This window comes from Octodon degus, unplaced genomic scaffold (assembly GCF_000260255.1).
Source record: "Octodon degus isolate 3935 unplaced genomic scaffold, OctDeg1.0 scaffold00180, whole genome shotgun sequence".
Lineage (NCBI taxonomy): Eukaryota > Metazoa > Chordata > Mammalia > Rodentia > Octodontidae > Octodon > Octodon degus.
The window spans coordinates 257,922-277,139 of NW_004524756.1; the positions used below are offsets into that span (position 1 = coordinate 257,922).

General features: G+C 40.2%; 1 protein-coding gene across 2 annotated transcripts in view; it reads left to right on the top strand.

Annotated features, from left to right (window-relative positions):
- Ednra (endothelin receptor type A) overlaps positions 1-19,218 on the top strand; it is a 54,470-nt gene extending 35,252 nt beyond the window's left edge. Inside the window, exons 4-8 of one of the 2 annotated variants that reach the window (XM_004643619.2) lie at positions 6,583-6,781; positions 10,575-10,727; positions 15,950-16,083; positions 16,491-16,599; positions 18,660-18,855. In XM_004643619.2, coding sequence (XP_004643676.1) covers positions 6,583-6,781; positions 10,575-10,727; positions 15,950-16,083; positions 16,491-16,599; positions 18,660-18,800 — 736 coding nt within the window. In that variant the 3' untranslated portion in view covers positions 18,801-18,855. Of the gene's footprint in view, positions 1-6,582; positions 6,782-10,574; positions 10,728-15,949; positions 16,084-16,490; positions 16,600-18,659 lie in introns of both variants that reach the window. The other variant, XM_023703788.1, reaches the window with a different exon arrangement.

Sequence of the window (19,218 nt, forward strand, 5' to 3'; positions counted from 1 at the left end):
TCTCTCTCTCTCTCTCTGTCTCTGTCTCTGTCTCTCTTCTGTCTCTCTGTCACTCTCTCTGTTGTCTCTGTCTCTGTCTCTCTGCTGTCTCTCTCTGTCTCTCTGTCTCTCTTCTCTCTGTTTGTCTGTCTGTCTCTCTCTCTCTCTCTCCTCACACCTCAGCTTTCTTTTAAACACTTCTGTTTTCTCCTTAAAATTCTTTCTGCTAACATTTTGCCTCCAAACCTATGATAATTGATTTGTCAATTGTACAAGACATATAAATCCTAACCAACCACTACAAACAGTCACCTGCTATTAACTGAAGAGGGATGAAAGTAAAGACATTTACCTTATGGAACTGACAAAATTAAGGAAAAATTAATAAATTCTATTGCAGACAAGGGTTCATCTTGTTAGAAACTTCCTTAAAGATAATTTAGCTGCCTTTAATTCCTTTGATCCAGAAATCCCACCCAAGAGCATCTACCCACCCAGGAAAATCATTCAGAAAGAGGAAAAAAAATCTGTATCTACAATATGTTTATAATCACAGAACATGAGAAGTTATTGAGGTGATATCTTGAATTTAAGTTTTACTTTATAATTTTTTAAGTTTTTTAACCCTAAAATGCTTCAGTGTTGCATATTGACTTATGCCAGACCAGACTGTGAAGATCTGATAAACATGAATAAAATGTCTCTGGCTTTGGAAGCATATAAAAATCCACTTAAAGTCACACATAATAACAAACACTGTTATATAAATAAGAGGTATAATTTATCCTTTCATTTTGGCATGTCACATGACAGGATACATGCAGATGTAATGGAAAAAGATTCCCCTGGGACTTAGCACACCAGAGCCCTCACTCAAGGTTCCCATATTGGAGGACAGGAGACTAGGCCAAGGATGGCACAGTGTACCACTCCACCCCCCATGTTCCCCATCTCTGAGCCCCTCCAAGACACAAGGAGTAGAGAAGTCAACCCAAAACCCTTCCTTGTTTTTTGTTTTATTCTGGTCTGGGGAGGTTGTCTTGTTTTGATTTTTGTTTTTTTGCTTTTGGAGGTTTATTTTTATCTTTTTGACATAGCAGTTCAGGCTGGCCTGTATCCACTTTGTAGCCCAGGCTGGCCTCGAACTCACAGTGACCTTTCTGTCTCAGCTTTGGGAGTGCTGAGAGTATAGGCCTGTATCACCATGCCTGGCCCCTTGTTTTTAAATGATTTGATTTTTGGCTTCTAAAAGTATTAGTTCTTTCTCTGTTGCTTAGTTCAGGGCTAGCTTGAAAAATGAAAGAATGTTCAGAATGTAAATCACCACCAACATTGACCAATAAAGTAAGACAAAAGTATGGAAACAGCCACCAAAACAGTAAAAGGAGTCGGGAAGATAGCTCAGTGGCATCAGGGCCTGCCTGAGGAGCACAAGGCCCTGAGTTCTATCTCCAATACAAAAAAAAAAAGTTTGAAATGTGAGACAAATCTAACAAAACAACAAAAGGACACTTCATTCAGCAGATATTTATTTGGAACCTATCTTTCATCTTTCTAAGTATAAGAAACAAAATACCCTCAAGGAATTTGCATTCTAAAGAGAAGGGTAGACATAAACAATAAACTAAATAAATAAAATTTTTGGATGATCCCCAAATGGAGAAAAAATAAGATAATGCAGAGTAATTCTGCAAAGGAAGTAAAAAATTTGAAGTAGGGTGCCCAGGAAAGACTTGTGTAAAAATATCAACTGAGTGGAGACCTACAAGAGAAGCAGCAGCTCTGAGGAAACTGTGGTTATGCCCAGAGGGAGGGAAATCACTGGAAGGAGGTAAGCAAAGAAAGTCCGAGCCTGAATTAACAGTTTCACTCTCTCTGCTGGGCCTGAGGTAGGCTGGGGCCAGTTAGGAAGCTACTGCAGTAATACAGCCAGGACACCAACAGGCAAAATGGTAACAAGTTTGTGCATCTGGATAGATCTTGGAGGAAGACTCTGTATGATTTGCAAAAGAACTGGATGTGTGGTGGCAGAATAAAGGTCAATAGCAAACTTGGGCCTGAGGTGGTAAGAACAAGGGCATGAGCAAGTTTGCAGGCAGGTCTGGGCTGGGAAGGTTGAGTGTCTGTGTGACATCCTCAGGCGGCTCTCCAGTAGGAAGTTGAGTAGGCAAGAGTAGAGTTGGAGATGAGGTTCCAGACGGTCGTTACAAATTTGGGCATTATCAGCATATGAGTAGTTCAAATGATACTAATGGCCTAAAACTGGAGGAGATCACTGGGAAAGTGTAGGTAGAAAAGAGGTCCAAGGACCTAGGAGAAATCTATGCTAAGGATATAGGCGCAGGATGAGGCCTACCTAAGGAAACAAGAAGGAGTGGACAGAAGGCTGGAAGGAAACCAGGAGAAGGTGGCAGAGGCCAAGCAGACAGCATTTCTAAGAGAAAGGTGTATTTATGGGATAGCAATTGGTGCTTTAGATCTAAACTCATAGATTTTGTACAAGTGAAGATGCTATATGTGTCTTAGTTGCAACCTTCTAAATAGAAATACATCTTGGAACATCCAGAAGTTTACGTTTTTTCACCTTTACCCACATTCATATCACAAATGATCACTTTTACTTATTCCTATGCCTTTTTCCTTATTTCATAAAGTTGTGATTAAGATCCACATGATTACAAATTGAAAATATTTATTCCAGCCCTCCACAATATGAGTTAATGAAGAACAAGACTCATTTAAAAACCTTTTGTTGAATAGACATAAAAAATCACTTCTGTATATATAAAACTGTTGAATTTACATTTGATTTGAGTGTGTGTGCATATTGGACAACTTTCTATTACTGTGACAAAATATCTGAAAAAATCAACTTACAAGAAACAATGATCAGGGCCAGGGAGAAAGCTCAGTGGTCTAAGTGCCTGCCTGGCAAACACAAGGATCTGGGATTGATCCCCAGTACCACATGCTGCACTGGCCCTGCACTGAGCTGGCCACCAAAACCAGGCATGGTGGAACATGCCTACAATCCCAGCGCTGGGGAGGCTGGGATAGGGGGATCACTACATAGACAGATAGACAGATTATATAGATATAGATATAGATATAGATATAGATATAGATATATATAGATATATATAGATATATATAGATATATATAGATATATATAGATATATAGATATATATGCAATGAACTCTTTTGACTCACAGTTTTGGAGGTTTCTGCCCAGGGTTGGCCTTCCTTTTGCTTTGGGGCCTGTGGCAGCACAGTACCTCATGGTAGGAGCACATGGCAAAGAAAGCAGAGACAGAGACTGGCATCCCAAACCCTCTGTAAGGGCCCATGACCACTAACCTAAAGCCCTCCAACTAAACCTAACCTTTTGAAGGTTCCACCACCTCCCCAAAACACCACAGATGGGGAGAAATCCTGTACTACATAGTCCTTTGAGAGCCATTTACCTAAACTTAGCAGGGTATAATACTCTGGGAGCTCATGCACATTATCAAATGGAGATGATTGTAAGTATATTCATCAATAGTACATATTGATCACATTTGCTTACTCAGACCACTTCCTACCCTAAATCCTGGTTTAAGAAATCTGGCTTTCTTACTCTCTGATGAAAAAAGTAGACACCTATATTCTCAGCACTTAATAAGCTAAAGCTGAAGGATTATGAGTTCAAGGCTTTCTGAGCTCAAACTCAGCCTGGATTATTTAGCAACACTCTGTCTTTAAAAAAGAAAAATTGAGAGCTGGGGAGATGGCTCAGTAGAATAAATGCTTCCCTGGCAAGCGCAAGGGTCTGAGTTCAATCCCCAGTTCTGCAAAAAAAAAAGAAAGAAAGAAAAAGAAAAATTGAAGTACAATGACATGTAATGGTAATGTTACCCCAAGGAAGGCAAAAGCAGAGGAATTACAAGTTCAAATCAACATGTACAACTTAGCAGGACTGTATCTAGAATATAAAAATAAAAAGGGATAGGGATGCAGCTCAGTGGTAGAGCATACCCTATAGGTTCAATTCCCAATACCACCATCACCAAAACAAGAAAAAAGAGTCCTATATTTAAACACTCAATCAAGTTTAGAGGAGAGAAGAAATGATGGAACACACGCATCCAGTGTCCAGTCTGCACTTCATTCAGCTTTTCCTGGACATCATCTGGCCATTTCAGTAAGGCAACAAAGGAAAGCAGATGGAACTGAAAAGCAAATAAACAGCAACCTTTATCTAACTGGAAATACTCATAAATTTTAAAGTACAGGCTCGGCTACATCACAAAAGGGATTTTCTTTGTCTAAACATAGCCATATTTTACTCCATTATAAACTAATCTAAATTTTCCAGAGATATTTGTTGTACAAAGATTTCATTTATTCTAAGACCATTTTGCAGAACATTCCTCCAGTAAACTGAAGTAGATGTGTGCCATCGGACATCATTATAACATACCTAAATCTGTAGATTCTAGTCTAGAGCCAATTCTGGTAAAGAATTAGGGATGTAGCTCCTAGGGGTTGTGTTTTCACAGGTATACCACGTAGACGTACTGAGACAGTACACTAAATATAAGCAGTAAGGGCTCTTCCTGGTGGACATGCACGACATCTATGTCGCCTTACCTTGTTTGAGTAATCTTCTACAGCAAGTTGCATATCCTGCTAACTCAAATGCACCTGTCTCCAGTGCCCTGGCATATTTTGCAGCCTTCTCTGGCACTACCTAATGAAAGCTGAAGAAAGAAAATATTTCCTTTCCATTATAATAGCAACAACAATCTCAAGAATGTAGCTACAAAAATACCATGCCACGTCACAGGTCTTTTCTTAATAATAAGTCTAAAAGCAATTAGCATCAGACCATCACATCAGGTCAAAGTGCAGGCATTTCTAAACTTTTATTAAAATGTTAAATTTTCAATGTTTATTAAACCATAATTTCTTAATGCCAGTGAGTATTCGATTAATGTAACTGTTTAGTTATATTGATACCTTCTGCTTTGCATAAAGCATTCTTTTCTATTGGATTGTAAACCATAAAGATTATGAATGAAGGTATTTTCAACTCAGTTTTATATGCTCTAACACAGGACTATAATGGGAAAGATACAATCTTTCTTTGACATTTGCCAGGAATGCTATTTACTAAAACTACCACTTATATCAGTCCTTCTGATCATATTTTGAGTTTAAAAGAACGACCTAGCATAATATCTAAGGCCGCTATTCCAAGGGTATCTACACCTACTTCATAGATGATACTGCAAGTCTGTGTGTGTGTGTGTGTGTGTGTGTGTGTGTGTGTGTGTGTGTGTACAGGACATTGACTCTAGGCCCCTAGCACTGAGATACATCTTCAGCCCTTTTACATTTTTTTCTTTTGCAAGACTTGCCATCCTCCTACCTCCAACTCCCAGGATTCTGGGATTACAGATCAATGAAAATTTCTTTCTTAATGTATAAAGAAGAAAGGGCCAGCGAACTCAAGTGCCTGCTTAGGCACAGGGCAGCGGCCGGGGTTTGATCCCCAGCATGCCCCGCCCACGGAGCACGCTGAGACAGCGACTAAGAATGTGTGGTGAAGTGCACCTGTAATTCCAGCACTTGGGAGGCTGAAAACAGGAGAATCACTATAAGTCCTATATACATAGAGAGACCCTGTAGACCCTGTAGACCCTGTCCTAAATATAGAAGGAAAATATATATATATACATATGAATAAGACATCCCTATAAAGTTTTAAGCCCCTATAAAAGTACTAGGGGCTTTCACTATCCCTTTCCCATCATACAGTCTCTCCCCCCGCTTAAAGCAGACAGCCAGGGAGATGGCTCAGTGGAATAAGCGCTTCCCTGGCAAGGGCAAGGGCCTGAGTTCAATCCCCGGTTTCGGAAAAAAAAAAAGCACACGGGCACACCTCTCTGTTGCCGCTGTGTTCTGACCTCTCTGGAGACTTCCCTAGACCACAAGCACAGATCTCAAAGGCAAGCCTACAGATGCCTACTTTCCTAACGGGTAGAACTCTTTACGCCCTCCCTTGTTTTTCACATCCACACTCACAGAAATGTCCTAAAAAGCCAACGGCTGGCCAACCAGAGGCACTTTCCAGGGTTTATGATTTATGTTGAATTTAAATAAATTTCAAGTACTCTAACAACTTGTCTTTCTCACTGCTCTCTTAGTTACTTTCTCCTCGCTGACACACACCAGACACAACTTGAAGGAGGAAAGATTTATTCTGCCTCACAGCTTCTACTAGTCAGCTGGGTCCAAGACAGGGCAGCTTGACAGAGTGGCACGGCAGAAGAGAAATGCTCATAGCACGGTAGGCGGAAGCAGAGAGGGAGCATGGGAAAAGAGAGAGAGATCCTTCCAGGCCATGTCCCTAGTGACCTACCTCTTCTGTCCAGACTTCACCTGCCAGTGTCACACCTCCTGTAAACTTGGGAGCACACTACTGCATCATCGTGCCTCCATGAGCCAGTCAGCTCCCCAAGGCCCCACCCACCGTCACACGAGGCTCTGAGGGAACATCTAGATAGAAACTGTAACAACCACATCTTTTTCTTTTTCTTTGTTGTTTTCTTTTCAGATATAGAGCTGTCGCCTCCTGGAGTCGTGTTCAAGGAATTGGGATTCCCTTGATCACTGCCATTGAAATTGTCTCCATCTGGATCCTTTCCTTTATCCTGGCCATCCCTGAAGCGATCGGCTTTGTCATGGTGCCCTTTGAATACAAGGGCGCACAGCACAAAACCTGTATGCTCAATGCCACATCCAAGTTCATGGAGGTACTGGTGGATTATATAATCTACTAAATATAATTTTTTTAAATTAAAAGGAATTGGTGGGGATTGGAGGGTCTTTATATTTCACCATCTTAAAACTTGTTAACATCTCCACAATGCCAGGTGTGCTTTCCAGTCAGTTCAGTAAAACATTCTTCAGATGTAGGAAAAGGCAGTGTGAAACCAGGTTTCTAATGAGGAGAACCATGATTCTACTTCATACACTTGTAGCATAACTTCAGACACCACTGTTGTCCTGCACTGAACCAAGAATTCTGTAACCAATTTACCAAGAAAGAGAAACTAGATGCTTATACACACAATGCCATTTATTTCAGCAACAGGAAACACAGTACAAGTTCATGACAGACATGAGGACTCTTATACTACTTGGGTATGGAATGGTACTTATATACATGTATTAATATGTACTCTAGATCTCAAATGCTAATAAGATAAAGTTGTATAACATTATATAAGAGCCCTTAGAATATTTTGCTGAGTTTACACACCTATAATATTCAATAACAGAACTTAAAAAAATGGGGTATAACTATGAGTGTCCATTTTGTATCTGTGTATTCAAAGTGGTTGGGATAGATATATAGTTGCATTCTCTTAATGAATAGAACGATTTGTTCTAATGGTGTTTGTAAATAGGATCACAAGTCCGCATCTTGTACAGCAATTAACCACTAAGAAGAATATATGCAGTGTATTATTTGTTGAAACTGTACTTTCAATTTGATTTGAAACTGTCTCATTGCTATATGTTTATCAATAAAACTTTGAAAAGAAAAAAAACATTATATAAGAGCCCTTTAGTTTAGCAAACTCAGTTATTCTTTTTTTTTTTTTTTTTTTTATGGAACCAGGGATTGAACTCAGGCCCTTGCGCTTGCCAGGGAAGCGCTTATTCCACTGAGCCATCTCTCTAGCCCCCAAACTCAGTTATTCTTTAGCACACCTGACCACATTAATGTTTCTCTGAAAAGCATAAGCACATGCTGAGTGTATTGGGAAACACACTACAAATGCATTCTTCTTTTTGCAAAACTAGTTACATGTGCCCCGGGGAAGAGAACCAAAAAGATAACTATTTCTTTAAATTGGCATAATGTAGTGCTTTGATGTAAGTATTATACAGCTCAAATTCCGTGTGTTATCATCTTCAGACATCTCAAAGCATGCCTTCCCAAACTGGAAAATTTACAAAATGTGTGGTTTTGCAATTGATCCATTATCTTGCTTGGAAATTCTTGTTTTAAAATTAAAGAGGATCTGTGAAAACTGCCCAAATGGCAAGTTTAAAATTGAAGTCTTCTGTTTATCTGTTGGCTTTTTAATTAAGTCAGTATTCACGGTAAAAAATAAAAGTAGGAGGTTATCAGGATGCGGGCAGTGTGGACATACAATCTACATATTCCAGAGAAAAACACTAGAGGAAAGAGGCTCAGTGTAAGAAAGCGCTCACTAATCCCTGGAGCTGGGGGAATGAAATGGGCTGCTCCATAGAGCCCCTGCTTAAGGGTTTAAGAGAAGGGTGACACCCTGCCAGCCAGGGTGGCATCGAGACTTGCAGAAAAGGGTTTAAGTTGAGCTGATGATATCTTAAAAGCTCTAGGTTTGAAGCCTTGTTTGTTTGTTTGTTTTTCCAGCTTTACTTCCTCTCTTTCTTCTATTCTTCTTTCCTCAACTTTGCTGTGCTCTGATCTGACCAGAAGCCTCCTCCAATCCTCCCTAATGACATCAGTTTAAAAGCACTGTGTGACCCCTTTCTCAGCATGCCTCCTCCATGGACGGGCTGAGCCTCCATGCAGCCCCTCTGGGGTCGACTTCTGGACCCTTTGCAGTGCTTGGGGCTCATTCGCACCACCACAGTGAGCCATGCAGTAGGAAGAAGGGGCTATATCGCTGTATACACAAAGTAGTTAGCATAGATGTACAGCTACTTTCTCTTAGTTCAACGAGAAGAAAGTTTTGAACTAATAGTGTTTAGATAAGATATCATGTCTTCATCTTGTATTATGAATAACTACTACAAAGACAACAACATGTAATGTATTAATTATTGTAACTGTCCTACTAACCTGTTTTGAAACTGTCTCATTGTTACTTCTTTCTCAATAAAATTAATATAAAAAAAGAAGGGGCTGTGAAGGAAGCCAGAAGACTCAAAGGAGTACTGGGTTGCATTTCAAAACAAAAAAAAGGCACAGCCTTCCTGATTTTTTTTAACTCAAGACTAAAATTCTTCCACAACATTATGGCCATAGGAACTATCTGCATAAGCAGATTTGAATCAACTAATTCGTTTGGGAGTTTGTCTAAAGTTCTTTCCATCCTCATACCGTGAGGATAGAGCTAAAGGGTCTGTGAGCTCAGATAAAAAAGAAATTTTGTATTTCCTTTCCCTAAAGTCTAAATGAAAAATATCATTCATTTCAGTTATGAAGGTGAGCAATGAGCCACAACTGTATTGAAGAGAACCACACTTTTTCACTGATAGAAATAACAGATGAGTTTCACACCACATCACACTGCATAATCTTGAGGTATCATTAATGTTCACAATTACCTCAACATTCTAGTACTTATTAGAGTGTCAGTAGTTTGATATTTAATTTGTTGATAAACATATCTATCGCTGTCAGAATTTTATCTTCAATATTTTGCAGCCATATTTTGATGTATTTGGTTCCATTATAAGTATATTTATTTTATTTTATTTTACACCTATAAAAATGTTGTTCTCAGAAGGAATTATATTACTCAACAGACCTCCCAAGGGGTCTGTGGCACAAAAATAATCAGAACCCCAGACTGAACTTTTTGTCTTCAGAAACCATTTTTAGATTATCTTAACAGACATATTGTAAATGTAGCCCAGTAGGCTCCTTGCTATATTCAGAAACTATCCAGTTTTTCAGAGCAGCATAGCTATTTTTTACTGTGGGAACTGAGATCTTATAGGAGACTGCATCCTTAGAAAATAAACAATCTGGAGAAACATCATCAGAAAAGAAAAAGCATTTCTTCCCAAGTTTGTGATTAATTTAGTGGGAAGAATTCAGATATCATGACCATCTTTCATTTTTACAGGGTGTTAAGTCTTCCCCTAAAAAAACATGATGCTGAATTATCTGAGTATTTACAAAGTCTTACCCACAGGGAGATAATGTTGAGAAGGGCTTCAGATAAAGCATGCTGCCTCAATAGTTTCCAGGTGACACAGGGAAGAAGTAGAGCTGCTGATGGCTTCAACTGGCTGAGTTTGGGGTCACATAGCAGGCATACCAGGCAAAGGGTTGACTCCCCTTAGCTAAAACGACACGGATAAGCAATTCATAACCCTTGCTGTTTCCAAACAAGATATTTACATTAAGTACACTTGAACCACAATAAACAAAAGTCAACCAGGCGTTGGCAAAATTGTAAGACTCATCCATAAACAGACAAACATGTCCGAAGTCATAATTTATAAACTTTGGCAGAGAACTGTTTTTATTGATATGGTCTCTTTTGGTGTATAGTTGAAACCAACTTCAGCTCATAAAAATGTACCCTGGTCAGGATATTTTTTACGTATGCTATTTCTTGTTGTGCTATTATAAAGAGAGGATGATTTCTGACTGTTCAAAGTTAATTGAGTTTTAAGCACCGCTCTAAACTCTTTACTGCAAGCAAAGTGCATGAATATAAACATCCGTCTTCAAGAATAAAGTTTGTGAAGCTATCAGAGGCTTAACTGACGTATTATATCCCTCTCTTTCTCTTGCTTTCCTTCACTGGACAGTTCTACCAAGATGTCAAGGACTGGTGGCTCTTTGGCTTCTACTTCTGCATGCCCTTGGTATGCACTGCGATCTTTTACACCCTCATGACCTGTGAGATGTTAAATCGAAGGAACGGCAGCTTGAGAATTGCCCTCAGTGAACATCTGAAACAGGTACATCTGTTACAGCCATGAGCACCTTCCCAAGGGCCAGGCATGGTCATGCAAACTCAGAATCCCAGCACTTGGGAGCTGAGGCAGGAGGATTGCTGCAAGTTCAAGGCCTGTCCAGGTTACCTAGTGAGTTTACGGTCAGTCTCAGTTACACAGCGAGACCCTGTCTCAAAAACCTAAAAGAATTTTTTTTTTAATTTAGTTTTTGTTATTTGTAATTGAATACCTGGTCAAGACTCTTGAAATCAGGAAGGCTGCAGTCATTTTCTTCATAACAGTATTTCAGTGTCAGACCACACATATGGCAGTGGTTCCATGGGATTGAATAGAGCTGAAAACTTCTCATTGTTTCATATTTTTACTGTGCCTTTTCTGTGCCTAGAGATGTTCAGACACACAAACACTGTCACGTAGCAGCTGCCTACAGTACTCACGGCAGCGATATGCTGCATGTTTATGTACCTAAAAGCAATAGGCTGGACCAGGTAGCCTAAGTATGACATAGTCTATGTCGCCTAGGTTTGCGTAAGTATCCTCCATGATGTCTGCGAAATGATGGACTTGCATCACTGTGCATAGCTCAGGCCCTATCCCTGTCCTTAAGTGACTCATGACCAGACTATATATAGCAGATTTTGCCTAGTTTTCTAAAAATAAAAATGCTGTCTTGCAATTTTCTTATAGTTATAATTTAGAAATTCATTTTGTGAACTGTGAAACAGATGGCCCTGAAGGCTGGGTCCAAAGGGAGAGGAACTATTTATTTAGTTCTCTAACAGTGTATTGAGGATGTGTATGTGGGTGACTATACATTATTTGAACTTGGAACTAGGCCAAGACAGAGAGAAGCACATGGCTTCCTTCCTTTACAAGCTGTAAAATCTGGCTACAGAAATGAAATACATGAAAAAATTAGAACAGAAAATGATCCAAGTACCTTGTAATATAGGAAACTGGAAGGAATATAAGATAGAGTCATGCTGAAACAGTTAATGAAGGAGGAGGACCAAACCAGGCTTCGGAGGATAAATGGCATTTGATGGGAAAGAGGAGGACGCAAGCTGTGTCTGTTGAGGGGGACAGAGTCTTGCAAGGACAGGCAATAGGCACCACCCTTTGGGGGAGTGGGATAAAGGAGACAAGTTTTATTAAAGCATCATAAAGGACTCTTGGAAGGAAATAAGATTGAGCACATAAGGGTAGGTAAAACTTTGGAGAGTCCAAAGTTCTAGAAAGAATATGAACGTGTCAGTAAGGAGCAGTGTTGAGCAGCAAACAGAATAATAATGCTTTAGGCTTCAGAAAGCGAAACTTGGTTCTTATATTTCTTGGCTATGTGACCTTGGACAAATTATAAGGATTGCTTAAACCATGTGAGGTGCCTTGTAGTACCCAACTCCCAGTAGTTACTCAGCCAACATTAATTTATACTAATGCAATAAGTAAAGCTGGGACTTCAGGTCTGTTTTCAGTTACAGTGGAGGAATACATAGGAATGGCCAAGCACACTAGAAGTTAATGTGCATGGTTGATTGAGTCTCTAAGTCTGTCCTATATAATTATCCTCTATAATTATCATACACAAGCGTCACTCTTCATTAGCAACCCTTTTCAACTGCTATACTGATTTTTCTGAGCTTCAGCCCTTCATCTGTAAATTGGGCATAATAATGTGTGAATTGATGTGAGAATCAAAGGAATGAACATGAATGCACATATTGTGTAAACTCTAATGTGTTACACATTAGATGTAGCTATTATCTTGCATTGTCTTTGAGCAGGCTAATTGCGTTAGTAAACTTTAGTATGACTTTGTTTAGCTATTAATGTTTCAAATGCTTCAGATGCAAATATACTAAGCAGTTATTAACTCTCATCTGGGCAGTGAGGTGATTAATTAGAAAAGATTTGTGAAGTAGAGTACTTAAAATGTTGATTTTAGGGCCAGGAAGATCGCTCAGTAGCATAAGCACCTGCCTGGCAAGCACAAGGACCTGAGTTCAATCCGCTATACCACAAAAAAAAAAAAAAAAAAAATGAAGTGTTGATTTTTGTACCAGTACCATTATTGTGACTCCTTACTCTTCGAGTATTAACTGCTCTGAAAGTAATTAAATAGGGATTGACGGTAATCGTAATAGTCTGCTTCACATTTACATACCATTTTTAAGTAAAACATTCCAGTGTGCTTTGTGCCATGCTCCTGACTATCTGTGCTGAGAGAAATAACTTTATACAAGTGGTTAAGGGATTTGCTCAACTAAATGGTGCTGAGAAGTCAAGATTTGGTCCTCATGAAGCTGGTATTTGGTTCGGTCATGCTCAAAACTGTCATAAGTTCTGACAGCAGCAAAGCAGGTTGGCTAGACATCCTGGGAGTGGGAGTATGGAGCAGAAGACCTTGTCACTCCAACTAGTGTACTGTAGGACTCCTGCTCTTCTTTCTTGGTTGTCTATAGTTGCTGTTCATAACAATGACAATAATTTTATCAGTGAGCAATTGTGTCCAAAAGCTTTTAAAAGAAATCCAAAATAAGAGTGAGTTATTTAACCATAGAGAGGTTGATCTTCCTCCCGATGAAAAAAATTCATATATTATTGTTCCATGGGTTAAGGAACTCAGAGGCCAGGTGCTGTTTAACTGATCTTTCCTAAAGTCTTATAAGATGGGGTTGTCACTCTATTTTTTCTTGGTAACTCTACTTTTTCTCCTGCTCTTAGGGGTTGAGCCAGGTCTTTCATATTGATCTACATCCCTAGCCCCTTTTTATTTTTTTTATTTTGACATGGGGTCTTGCTAAGTTGCCCAGCCTGGGTTTGAATTTATGATCCTCCTAGGTCAGCCTCCCAGGGTGCTGGAATTACAGGGAGGCACCACCATATCTGGTGCACCTCTACTTTTGTAGGAAAATCCCCCATTCCTGTAGGTTGGAATGTTGAGTTATACCCTGAGGCCATATCTCAGCCCCAAAAGATAGCAGGCAGCAAGTTCTGACTTTTCAGGCAGCAAAAAGAGAAAAGCTATAGAACATTATTAGTGTGTGTGCACCAAAGGAGTGAATACACAGAGAGAGAGAAAGAGAGAGAGAGAGAGAGAGAGAGAGAGAGAGAGAGAGAGAGAGAGAGAGAGAGAATGCTTTTCCAGAAATGCACATAAGTCTCCCTTAAAGCTAACTGGTTGGAACTGTAACTACAGTTCCAGTGACCATACAAATGAAGTGACTGTGAAAAAAACCAAAGACCTGTCTGATAATAAGGAAAACAGGAGACTGGATGTTGGTTAGGTGAATAGGAGACTGTCCAGTTCAGTGTGTTAACATTACTTTTTAAAAGAGGTAGCTTCCTCGACAATATGCGAGGGGAAAGAAGAATCTTAATTCTTTCCCTTTCTATTTTTCTGGGTGCATTGTCCTTTTGTGCATATACAATCACCGTGCGAAAATCCCCCCTTCCTGTAGATTGGAATGCTGAGTTACACCCTGAGGCCATATCCCAGCCCCAAGAGATAGCAGGCAGCAAGTTCTTCGGGCTGGATCAGCAATATGTGATCACTGTCACAAATCTTTATGATTGGCTCAAATAACCATGTGGGCTTACTGGAGGCATCTACGCTTAATGTTGCAGGCTTCAGTAATGCTGAAACAGCATGAGCTTCCCAAATCCAGTTTTCAATCAGTTTTGTTTCGATATTAATTGATCCCACTTGCAGGCAAGTTGCAGTTTAGGTTCCTACTTAGGCTTCTAACTGTGTGCAGTGTAATTCTCAGACCCAGTGCACACAATGATTGGCCACAGATAATTCCTAACCCATGGTTTCTCTCTGATCTTGAGCTACTCAAAGGGCATGTAGACCTTCACATGACGTCAGTCCGGGATCAGCATGCTCCAGTTCCATAATCATCTCTAACAATGATCTTTAACCTGCATCCTTCTGTTTGTAAGCAATAATCTTTGGAATCTTTGTATCTCATTAATAAAATAATTTTTTAAAAAAATAATCCAAAACATGAGTCAGTGAGATAGCTCAGCAGTCTAAAGCTCCTGCTTAGACAAGCTTAGGCAAGCATGCAGGGACTGAGGTTCTACTCCTGTCACCACATACTGCACCAGCCCCACCCCTAGAGTGGACTGAGCCAGACACACACACACACACACACACACACACACACACACACACACACACACACACAATCCAGAGCAGGCACTATGGAATTGCCTATAATCCCAGTTGTTCAGAAAGCTGAGCAAAGAGGATCCCTTTACTCCATGAGTGCAAGATCAGTCAGGGCAACCTAGCAAACCCTGTCTCAAATAAGTGAATAAAAAGAAAATCAAAAAGCCAGCTATCCAGCTTCAAGATTAGGAAAAAGAGAAAGCATGCTACCAATGCTTTTCTATTGTTTCTCCACCACTATTTTGTTGTCCAGATGTCTTTGTAGATTTGTCCATTCCCCTGCTGCTGTGCCATTCACCTCTCTGTGTGCCATTCTTGGAGACCTGTTACTGAGCTTTTACCTAATCTTTTCCCCTTACATTCACCCCCACTCACATTCACATTGATCTACATCCCTAGCCCCTTTTTATTTTTTATTTTGACACAGAGGCTTGCTAAGGTGCCCAGCCTGGGTTTGAACTTATGATCCTCCTAGGTCAGCCTCCCAGGGTGCTGCAGTTACAGGGAGGTACCACCTTATCTGGTGCACTTCTACTTTTGTATCTGATTTTCAGGCAGCAAGAAGAAAAAAAGCTATAGAACATTAGTGGAACACACTTGAGCACACTGCTCACACACAGCCAGCACTGGTGCGCCTGCAGCCAGGTCCCCAAAAGTTGTGTCCTGGCACATCAGATCTACCCCGGCCCAATCGCCTGAGGCCATCATCCCATCCTGACAGCTGTCCACAAGCATCATTAGCAAGCCCTTGATCAAAAAGTTGCATTCCAGTCCATTTTGTATCTGTGTATTCAAAGTGGTTGGGATAGATGTATAGTTGCGTTCTCTTAATGAATAGAATGATTTGTTCTAATGGTGTTTGTAAATAGGATCACAAGTCCGCATCTTGTACAGCAATTAACCACTAAGAAGAATATTTGAACTCAGGCCCTTGTGCTTGCCAGGGAAGCGCTTATTCCACTGAGCCATCTCCCCGGCCCCTGTATTTTGTTTTAACTGGTGCAAAAACACTCAACTTACTGGACTTTTCTTCCCCACTTTCTTTTAGCGACGAGAAGTGGCAAAAACTGTGTTCTGCTTGGTTGTAATTTTTGCCCTTTGCTGGTTCCCTCTTCATTTAAGTCGCATTTTGAAGAAAACAGTATATGATGAGATGGACAAGAACCGGTGTGAATTACTTAGGTATGACTCTGTGCCCGGGAGGAAATTGGAGTTTCCCTGCTTTCCACATTTATAAAAGTTTTACATCTTCTTCACATTCTCATTAGCTCTGAGAATTAAAGTTGCAATGCTGAATTTTTTTAGCTGACATAGCCCATAACGAATCCCAAAATTTGTGCAAGCCGTGTCTATAATCTTGCCAGTCCCTCCTGGGGCTGTGCATAAGGGTTTCCACTAACCAAGGGATCGATCTATCTGTAACCATCCCACAGAACTAAAACTGCCACCTAAGCAAGCACTTTCTACAGAATTCTGCCACCTATACGACATGGCTTCTGGGCAAGAAAAATGCTTATCCTGGGGATAAATGCAACTTAGCAAATTTTAAAACAATACACTCTAACTGTTCTTTTTTTTTCCTCCTGTAGTTTCTTGCTGCTCATGGATTACATCGGTATTAACTTGGCAACCATGAATTCGTGTATCAACCCAATAGCCCTATATTTTGTGAGCAAGAAATTTAAGAATTGTTTCCAGGTAAGACTGTGTTCTGCAGATATTTTCTTTTTCTTTCTTTTTTTTCTGTATTTTAGAGAAGGGTCTACAGGGTGTTCAGGGCCTCAGTACTAGATTGGATTCATAGTGCTTCTCCTGTTTACAGCCTCCCAGGTACTGGGATTACAGGTGTGTGCCACCACACCCAGTCTCAATCTCTGCCTCAGTGTGCCCCAGGGGTGGGGCCAGCATGGCAGGAGATATTTTCTAAGGGCAATAAGATGAGTACACTAAATAGCCACGAGACATGCCAATTCCAATGTTCATGCTACTTTGGTCAGCAATACTGCTTTTTAGCAGAGATATGCAAATCACGTTGTTACCTAGACAGAGAGTCGATTGCCGGCATAACAGAAAAGCAGGAACTACTCAGACCACAAACACATTCAGAGGTTAAAACCAAAAAGACTAACTCGACTACATGCAAGTGATCTGTGCTCTTCTTAAAAGAAATGCTTAGCTGTGAGCTGCAGGTCCACAGGGTGCATAGAGCCGATTCTCACCCTTATCTTGTCCTAGACTTTAATCACAGGCTCAACAAACAAAAACTCTGCAGTGAAGAAGCTTTTCACGAATGCTATTGCATTTAATAATTTAATAACATTTAATAATAACATCTTCGTGGAAAGTAAGTGCTTATTGCTGTGGAAATGTGTACTATGAATCATTTCATTAGAAATCAGTCTGGTCCTGTTCTCAAACCTCCTTCCAGCTAAGCTAGGCAGGATTCCGGGAGCTTTATGCATGTGGAAACTGAGCAAATTTCCTCAATAAATATGTCACTTCTCCCTTTCCTGGGATGATGTAAGCGTACAACTAATCTTACCCACATTTTGTTATCTTTAACCACAATGTTTGACTTTAGCTCCTTATTTATTAAGCAAAGTTGCATAAAGGCTAAAGGCACACCTTCTAGATGAACCTGGCTCAAATGCCATCACAGCTCTAGATTTAGTAATTGTCTAACCCTGGTCTTGTTGCTTCCTCTCCTCCTTCCTCAGTTTACCCTTCCATAAAATTGGATGATCATAGTATCTGTCCCATCAATAAAGTCCAAAGGGTTAATATAAGTAAAGTTCTTAAAACAAATGTTCAGGGGTCAGAGAGATGGCTCAGTGGAATAAGTGCTTCCCTGGCAAGCACAAGGGTCTGAGTTCAATCCCCGGTTCTGAAAAAAAAAAAAAAAGTGTTCAATATGAGTTGATTATTATTAGGGATAGAATAGAGAAGGAAAGCACAGTAACAGCCTTCACAAAACTTACATCCCAAAAGGAGAAAGACACATAACCAAAGTATTAAATAAATTTTTTTTCTGGGACGAGGGATCAAACTCAGGACCTTGCACTTGCCAGGCAGGCTCTTAAGCCACTGAGCTATGGCCCCAACCTCAAACAAATGGATGAAACTTGGAATGGAAGTTTTAGAGCTTTTCAGATCGCAAAATGCTGTGTTGACATCAGATTGACTAATACGTTGATTACAACCAATACATTTTATAAGCTGGAGTTGATATCACCTGTTAATTTATATATTAATTATAAGAACCAGCAGAATCAATGTACAAATTCTTAGAAATTAAACACATGTTTGACAAATCTTCTTAAAAAGATAGCATACCCAATCTAGAGAGTCTGGGCTTAATGGAAACAGAATTAGACAGCATTAATTCAAGCTCAGTCTCTAAGCAGCCTCTCTGCTTCACTACCCTCATTCATAAAAGGAGATGCATAGTACCAACCACTTACCACTGTAGCAAGGATCAGATGCGGTACCTGACCCAGAGAGCCTCACGTGGGTGCACATTGAAGAAAACACACGCACGATAGCCCATGCCCTAGAGAACCTTTCCTCTGACCTTCGTGCCTTCATTTCCTCTTGCACTCTGTGAACAGAATTAAAACAAAGAGATCACATTCTCTGCTTAGAGGGACAGTTGACAGCCCTGAGTATACACCTGGCCCTCTTGTTGGTTGCCCCGGAGTCTGTGTTCAGCTGGGCATAGTTTTTGGCTCCTATTATTCACGGTCTGTCTCCTCTACCAGTCATGCCTCTGCTGCTGCTGTCACCAGTCCAAAAGTCTGATGACCTCAGTCCCCATGAATGGGACCAGCATCCAGTGGAAGAACCATGAACAAAACAACCACCACACGGAGAGGAGCAGCCATAAGGACAGCATTAACTAATATCATGAGGAGTGCCGGTCAATCTGCCTTCGAATCCCATTGGAGAAAATAACCAGCACCCAGACACTGGGTCTCCAGAAATCTCTGATCCTTCTTCTGTAACTCAGTTGCACCCCTGTGGGGGCCAGGGTGCTCTCCAGATGTATTTCAAGACAGTGGAGGGTGAAATGTTTATACCCAAAAAATCGATGAATTTTACTTCTTTAATTTGTTTAATTTACATAGTTCTCATGTTGTATACAAGACTAGGAATGGAGGACTGAGACTGTTAAATGAAACTAGAAGGATTTTGCTACTTTTGCATGGAAATAGTTTTCAAGTGAATGGCTGGCTTTCATGGCAGTTCTGTTGGGAGTTCCATGAAACTGGTCATCACAGAAGTTTAGAGATTATGACAAGATGTTGTTTTTTCAGTCCT